The 8,344-nt window shown below is 48.8% G+C and overlaps 1 protein-coding gene across 1 annotated transcript; it reads right to left on the reverse strand.

Moving 5' to 3' along the window:
* Positions 1-5,764: 5,764 nt before the first annotated feature.
* Positions 5,765-7,976, reverse strand: LOC123050611 (F-box/LRR-repeat protein At3g26922-like). Its single transcript, XM_044473379.1, has 3 exons — positions 6,870-7,976; positions 6,607-6,756; positions 5,765-6,506 (listed from the first exon to the last, which is right to left on the reverse strand). The coding sequence occupies exons 1-3, from the start codon at positions 7,929-7,931 to the stop codon at positions 6,144-6,146; spliced, it is 1,575 nt and encodes a 524-aa protein (XP_044329314.1). The 5' UTR covers positions 7,932-7,976; the 3' UTR covers positions 5,765-6,143.
* Between the last annotated feature and the right edge of the window lie 368 nt (positions 7,977-8,344).

The raw sequence follows: 8,344 nt of genomic DNA on the forward strand, positions 1-8,344 counted from the left end.
CCCTCCTTCCTTCCTTCAGGTAACACCACTGGTCCCTGCCTCCTCCGACGACTGGAGGGGGTGGGGATCCCGGGGTTTTGCTCCGAGTGCAGATAGGGTAAGCTTCATGTGTGGGGCAGCGATGCTTCTGACGGTGACAACAACACCGCATACAAGAATAATGCCTCAGCTCCAGTTTCGCCTCGACAGCGGTGTCGACAAGCCGATGGGCTTTGTCTCCTGTAGACCCTTTCGGTCTGTGGGTTTAGGTCTTCACCCGGTGGCCGTCGTCCCAGGCGGTGTCACTGGTGGGCGAGCGAGAATGGCGGTTTCAGATGTGGGATTGAGGATTGATGGCGGCAGATCTGACGTTTGGCCTCGACGGCGTCAACTGCTAACGGTGGCTCCGGGACTCGAGGAGGGTGCGGACGATCCCCAGTCGACGCACCACCACGACAAAGGCCATCCCGACCACGGGCTTCTTCATAGTCTCACAACGCCTTTTTGGGCTATGGCTTTTCCTACGGGTCCGGTGATGGTTAGCAGCACAATGGCAGTTGCAGGAGTACCTGAGTTTCTTCTGCAAAGTTCTATGACCACATGTTGTCTTTCGACCCATTCTGGTCGGTTCCATGTGTGCGCTTGTATTCACCTGATTTGTGATTAATCATACATGCGGTCAACATTAAAAAAATCGTTGCAAAAGGCTAGTGTATTGCTGCTATGCACTCTTATTTATTTTTTTCTCTCCCATGCACTAGCTAGTACTAGGACTACAGGTAACAGGACAAGACCGATACTCTAAAAGAATGACACCACCATTACTCGCATGAACTCAACTAGGGAAGTCAAAAAAATGAGCAGTGGTACTAGTTGCCAAATCATCTTGAAAATGTTGTGTACCATGTGTGTGTGTGTGTGTGTTGTTGCGACCACTTTGGAGTGTCTGCCACAACATTGCTCCATGTTGCAAGTGCTTGCAACAATTGATTTTTTGGTTTGAATATTGCATGCGTAGAATATCATTGTTCTTGACGTTTTTTCTGCAAAGCAGGATTGTCATACTGCATGGTTGTGTGATGGTGCATGCTGCAAGGCAGGGCCAGACACACGATGTTGCGATGCTCCGAAGCCAACCACGCGACACTACATGATGCAAGTAGGAGTGTAGGACACACAACGCTGTAGGGTCGAACATCTCTTCTTCTTTTTTTTTGCTGCAACAAAGCCTACCGCCCAATGCTGCAATGTTGTCCAGCGCCGGTTCAGGTCCAGGATATACCAAATTAATACACACTATAGGTTCGCCAAGGACAAGATTTAAACGAAAAGACAAAGAGGCCTAAGCTAAAGATGGGCAAGGAATACACACTATAGGCTCGCAGCACCGGTTGCGGGAAAGGTACTGAGCAGAGTTGGTAGCCACCAAGTCAGTCAGCACACCAGTAGCTAAAAAAGCGGATGGAATCACGTCGCGGTAGGCCGGCGGCTAAAAATGCACAAGGGAGGGGAGGGGAAGGGAAGGGAAGGAGGGATGGAATCTGCGTCGATCAGGGGAGCGGAGCAGATGACGCACGTACGCAGATGGGCTGCTCCCTCCTGGATCCATCTGGTAGGCGTCTCTGTAAGTGTGTGTCACGCTGAGTGAGATACGGACGGGTCCGCTAGCTAGAGAATACATAGTATGAATCTAGTTATGTACGAGGCATGACAAGAAAATTAGAATTACAGGGTTTAATTCAATGTATCATAAAGGGGTTGTGGATAAGTTGATTATAGTTTGGAGATTTTTTCTACTAGTGAAACAGGCCGCATTTTAGAGTTTGGCACAGGGTCCCGAATTCTTTTGTCGGCCCGTCCCTGCTCCTTCCTTCCTTCCTTCCTTTGGGCAAAGCCGTTGGTCCCCGCCTCCTCCAGCGACCAGAGGGGGTGGGGACCCCGGGGTTTTGCTCCGACCGTAGATAGGGTAGGCTTCATGTGTGGGGCGGCATTGCTTCTGACGGTGACAGCAATGCCGCATTCAAGAATAATGCCTCGGCTCCAATTTCGTCTCGACGGCATCCATAGCGGCGTCAAGGAGCGAGCCGATGGGCGGCTCAATCTCCTATAGACCCTTTCGGTATGTGGGTTTGGGTCTTCACCCGGTGGTCGTCGTCCCAGGCGGTGTCATTGGTGGTCTCTTGTAGACCCTTCCGTTCTGTGGGTTTAGGCCTTCATCTGACGTTTGGCCTTGACGACATCGACGCCTGATGGTGGCTCTGGGACACGAGGAGGGTGGGAACAGTCCCCGGTCGACGCACCAGCACGACAAAGGTCGTGCCGACGGCGGGCTTCTTCATCAACTCACAACGTCTTTCTGGACTATGGCTTTCCTACGAGTCCAATGATGGTTACCGGCAGCAATGGCAGTTGCAGGAGTACCTCAGTTTTTTCTGCAAAGGTCTGTGACCACATGTTGTCTTTCGACCTATTCTGGTCGGTTCCGCGTGTGTGCTTGTATTCACCTTATTTGTGATTAATGATACATGCGGTTAACTTAAAAAAACTACAAAGGCTAGTGTATTGCGGACAAGGATCCCCTGACGTAGCCCATCCTGCCATTGAGACACTGATACATGGGTCCCATCAAGCACGGGGCCCACCTGTCAGCGACCGAAAGGCAGGGTTAGCTACGTAAGAGGATCTGTGTCCGTGTATTGCTGCTATGAACTCTCTTCTTTTTCTCTCCCATGCACTAGCTAGTACTAGGACTACTGGTAGCTACAGGATAAGACCGATACTCTAGAAAAATGACACCACCATTACTCGCATGAACTCAACAAGGGAAGGCAAAAAAAAAGAGCAGTGGTAATAGTTGCCAAATCGTTTTTAAAATGTTGTGTACCGTGTGTGTGTGTGTGTGTTGCGACCACTTTGGAGTGTCTGCTACAACATTGCTCCATGCTGCAAGCGCTTGCAACAATTGATTCGGTTCGAATGTTGCGTGCATAGAATATTTTTGTTCCTGACGGTTTTGCTGCAATGCCGGATGGTCATACTGCACGGTTGTGTGACGGTGCATGCTGCAAGGTAGGTGCTTCACGATGCAGGGTCTGCTGCAAACCGAGACACAATGTTGCAATGGCGGCCAATCAAAGCTTTCGCAAACTGGACCGACAATGCTGCAATGCAAGAAGTTTTATTTACTGCTCCGAAGCCGACCGCACGACACTACATGATGCAAGTCGGATACACAATGTTGTACGGTCGAACGTCATTTTTTTGCTGCAACAAAGCCTACCGCCCAACGCTGTCCAGCGCCGCAACAAACCAGACATACGACACTGCAATGCCAACAACCATTGTTTTTGTAGCTCATAGCGACAAGGTTCAGGTCCAGGATATACCAAATACACACTATAGGTTCGCCAAGGACAAGATTTAAACGAAAAGACAAAGAGGCCTAAGCTAAAGATGGGCAACGATTGGAAAACGAAAAACAGGATATCATGAACCTGAGGATCCAAAAATAGCAGTCTTCGGTCGATGCCTTCATTGATCACTTGGGCTCTGAGATTAGGCACAGGTTGGTTGTACTGAGGAGATATATCCATCTTCATTTCATGTTCAAAACAGCATGCGGAGACTTGATGGACAAGTTCGCTTAAATTTTCTTCAGAGGGTAAGAGGATAGGCTCGGCAAAAACTCCTGTAGCATAGTGTAAGATTTCTATCTATACAGGCCCAAGAGAGGAAGTAATCAGAATAGATCCTGCATGAAGAGCATTAAGGATCCTGCTTGAAGCAATGGCAAAAGCAGTGCCAGCCAAAGTTACCGCAATAGCTGGAGAGGACAGCGGTGGTCGAATGAGGTGCAGATCCTCTATGATAACCTTCTCAGATGCTCTGATCTCCTTAATAGCGTTGACGAAGCCAGCATCAGAGTCTTTCAAGCCAACGGATGTGTCAGCAGTCTGTTCTTCAGAGATGTAAATGGAAGCAGGGGCAAGCATAGGCTCCGGCTGAACAGCAACAGTCATATCAACTTTTCCAGGATAAGGAGGGAGTTCAGGGTTGACAGGGGATTTAACTACTATCATTTTGACATCAAGAAAATGTACATGAGCTCCAAAGAGAGTTAAAATTGAGCTTCTCCCTACAGAACCAGCGATCATCCTTCGGACCACGAATAGAAAAGAACAAAAAGGCACACATAAACACTTCATAATTACTATGGGAAGCATGACGTAGTACACCAGAGGTAGAGGCAACACATACAGGCAAGCAATAGGCAACAAAACATCAGTATCAAATATTTCTACTGGTATTCAAAGACCAAACGTCCTCTAAATCCAAAAAAATAAATCATGTATTGTTCAGCTCTCAGAGAAGGTTCATTGGCACCAAACACTACATATGTAAAGCAAATCATTACTGAAACAGATCTGCGTTTACATGTAGAGAAAATGCAAGAAGAAAAACATGCACCACTAAACACTCGCGAGGAAAGCAGAAGCAGCCTCTCTAGTAGCAACTTACCAAATAACGCGCAAAGTGGCAAATCTGCATAAAGAACTAATTTCAGTGTAAAGGCAGATTTTTCAATGACAAAGAACACAAGAGAATCAAGTAATGTAGTTGGATCGATCAATAAACATGTGTAATTTGAAGATGCGCCTCAGTGAGAAGTGGCGTTTCCTGGTAATCTATACCACAACAATGACAAAGCTGGGTAATAGCGGAGGCACGTGATTAAACTGAAATTACACGGGAAACAAATCACAGGGAACTAATGGTCAATACTGAAAAATGACACTCCTGCAGATCCACACAAAATGGTGAAACCCCTTAATGTGGCCAGTGCCACTATAACCTCACTAAGTTCACAATCAAGTCAATTCCATGGTATCCATCAACTAACTATATTTCAACACCAAGAAAGATACGTGCAAGGAATATGTAATATATAGAGAAAACAGAGAAAACAAAGTGAATCATACCTGAGATAGATGTTAGTTTCCATCAAGATACCCTAGATAACTGCTACCTTCTTCATGTAAAAAAAAACATATAAATACCTCACTGGAATACAATAACTCCTACCTTCTTCATGTAAAATGGCAACGGCTTAAGAGTTTGAGCATAATTCTAAATCCATTTAATTGGTTCAAACCCTAGATGCCCTAATCCAGAGGCCTTGTATGAGATCGGAGAAACGCAAAAGGAATTCAGAGGATTGTGCCTGCGAGGTTCGAACTCCTAGTTTCGAAACAGGACCAGGTGACCACAAATCAAACCAACTCCAATAGCTGGATAACATAATTGATTTGCAGCTCAACAGATCAGAAATGCAGGCTCAGACTATCAGTCTCTCTCGCTCTCTGATTTCTGTTGACACACGCACGCAGTTTTCAGAACGATGGCTGCTTCAGAGTTTCAGAGAAAAAACAGAGGAGACAGTAGTATTTGGTTCCGGACAACACATGCCCTTTTCTTCTTCTTTTTCAATTAGCCGAATGACTAAACATGTACGCCTAAACTGACTTAAACACTGAACTGAACCGCCGCACCCAGCTGGTTCAACTCACCAGGACAGAAACACATTCTGTCACCTGTGCAAGTTGGCTTCAATTGCAGGCAAACCACAACACGCCGCTGCACTTCGGACCACGGAGTTGTGCCATTCACACTAGATAATCAGGATTCATTTGCGATAATCAGGATTATTCAACTCAATGACACAACAACTAGTTTAACTCTAACAAGAATGAACATACTAGATAATCAGGATTCACGCACACGAACAGCAAACAGAATAATAAGCTAAAGACAGCCAACATTCCAACGACCACCTTGTAGCATGATACTGGTACTGGTACATATTTAGCGCAAGTTTTGTGATGTAACATCACGGAAGCAACTTGCTAGAGAAATGACATGAACTGCAAATAGATAGATACTCCCTCCGTCCGGAAATACTTGTCATAGAAATGGATACAAATGAGTATATCTAGAACTAAAATACATCTAGATACATTCATTCCTTGGACAAGTATTTCCGGACGGAGGGAGTACAAGTTGTCTGATAACAATCAGATCTAAGTACCTGCCAGAATGCCTTCTAACAGAGGAACAATGCTACTAATTATTAACCTTACAGCAGCGATTCATAATAGTCTTTCAAGTCAAGGGTCAGCGGGCAAAACCTCTGATGCCAGCCTGACGCCATAAACCGGACGTGACCCGTCGCTGTATATGCTCTTGTATACTTGGAGTTTGCAAGCTCCATTTGCCCATTTTGCACAAGTCAGAGGCTTCAGCATGGCACTCACGTCAACCTCCGAAGACAAGTAGACCACAACCATCATCTTCTCCAGCACCCGAGCCTTCTCAGCGATGAACTTAAGGAAAGCAACTTCATTTGTCGACCCTCGGAACTCACGGAATATTAACTTCTTCAATTGCTGCCGGATACACGTTATAGGACCGCCCTCCAGCCAAAACTTGAGACCGACCTTGCCGGTAGGCTCCTCACACGCCTTTTCAGACTGCAAAAAAAGAAGGTATCAAATTGGATCATAAAGCAATTAATCTAGCAAAGCACGCTACGTATATAGATAGTGGTAATGTAAAATGGTCTTTGGATACCTGGATATGGAGCGTCTCAACGTTGGGAAAACATCGGAGGAAGTTAGGCACTTTCTTGAGGTCACTGCGGACTTGGAATTTAAGTTCCAAGGCCAGGATCTTGACACTCGGGACAAGGGTGCTGGTGCTGGTGCTCAACTTAGTCCCAGCCTGCAATGCAAATGTTGAAGAAGATCATATTTTGGATGGCATGGCACACATGTTACTGACAAATGTATACATATGAAGTTATGAACTAGTAACTACTAGTACAATGTAATGACCTTGATAGCGGTGTTGCCAATCTCCAAGTCATGCTCTCCTGGCTCAAGGTATCCAATAACACGCAGCTTGGGCGCATGGCCAACCTTAACCCTGCAGCACCTCCGGGACTTACTGCCGAGGCGGAGGCCCCATGACTGCAAGAGGCTCTCCAGGCGAGGGGCGTCCACCACCAAGACCTCCGCCACGATGGAATAGCAGAGCTGGACGCAGCGCACGCTGTGGCTGACGAGGCGGAGGCGCACTGGGACCTGTGACAGGAATAACAGGATGATGGTGAGGATCTCCAGGACGGGGCTTCTGTCCAGCAGGAAGGCGAGGTCGCGGTCCTCCATGGCGACGACGGAGAGGCCGAGCTCCTGGAGGCTGGGGAAGGCGCCGGAGCGCGGGACGGCGGCCGTGTCCGGGAGCCTCCAGGCGCTGAGGAAGAGGCGGGTGCGGGGGGCGCAGCGGAAGAGCGTGGCGGGGAGGCGGATGTCGAGCGGCCACGGGCGGTTGATAAAGGCGAGCTCTTGGACGCCCTTGGCGGCGAGGACGTCGAGCCAGCGCGCGATCTCGCCCCGGTGCGCGTCCATGGCGGTGCGTGTGAGGTGCACGCAGCGGAAGGGCCCCGGGTGCGCCGCGAGCACGCAGGTGACGAGGTCGGCGACCCCGGGCGAATCCTCCTCGCCGACACCGGGGATCCACCGGCCGTTGGGGAGGAAGTGGGCGTCGGCGACGACGAGGGGCGCCGAGCGCCAGAGGGGGCGCCAGCGCGAGGCGAGAGCCGCGGTGCGCGCGCCGTCCGCGGCGGGGAGGCGGGAGATGATGTCGCGGAGGAGGCGGTCGGGGAGGGCGCTGATGCGGTCGGCGCCGCCGGGGAGCCAGGCCGCGCCGGCAAGCGAGAGAGGGGCGGCAGGGGAGACGGGCGGCATGGGGAGAGAGCATTGGACGACGGTCCTCACCATGTCCATGCCGGGCCCCAGCGACCCGGGTTCAAGGCCGTCGCTCTCCAGGCTGGCCTCCAACCGCTCCATGCTGACGCCGATGAACGGCTCCGGCGGCGAGACGCGGCGATTTGACATGGCCGGCGAAGTGGTGTGGACTGTGGAGGCGGTAGTGGCTAGCGAGTGGAGTGAGCTCGTGCCTGCTTAGGGTTGGGCATGTTCTTCTTGGGTTGGGCCAAATGTTGGAAGCAGGCTGGTCGCGGCCCAAAATATGTGAACACATTCGAAAAATATATTTCAAAATACATTTACATCTTTTTTGCATAGAAAATACATTTACGTTCACCATTTATAGGAAACACATCAACCTTTGCAAAATCAAATAAATACAATTTGAGAATTTATTTGATGGATGGATCTAATGATGAAAGATATTTACTTCAGCTACTCCCTCTGTAAACTAATGTAAGAGCGTTTAGATTACTAAAGTAGTGATATAAATGCTCTTATATTAGTTTACGGAGGGAGTACTTTTTTTTTTCAATTACCAG

Source organism: Triticum aestivum, chromosome 2D, assembly GCF_018294505.1.
Source record: "Triticum aestivum cultivar Chinese Spring chromosome 2D, IWGSC CS RefSeq v2.1, whole genome shotgun sequence".
In the NCBI taxonomy this organism is placed as follows: Eukaryota; Viridiplantae; Streptophyta; class Magnoliopsida; order Poales; family Poaceae; genus Triticum; species Triticum aestivum.

Bases quoted from the DNA above. Each gene is read 5' to 3' on its own strand.
- LOC123050611 (XM_044473379.1), bottom strand. From the start codon at position 7,931: ATGTCAAATCGCCGCGTCTCGCCGCCGGAGCCGTTCATCGGCGTCAGC. The intron at 6,757-6,869 runs GTCATTACATTG...TTTGCATTGCAG, and splicing joins TTGGCAACACCGCTATCAAG to GCTGGGACTAAGTTGAGCAC. The intron at 6,507-6,606 runs GTATCCAAAGAC...CTTTTTTTGCAG, and splicing joins TTGAGACGCTCCATATCCAG to TCTGAAAAGGCGTGTGAGGA.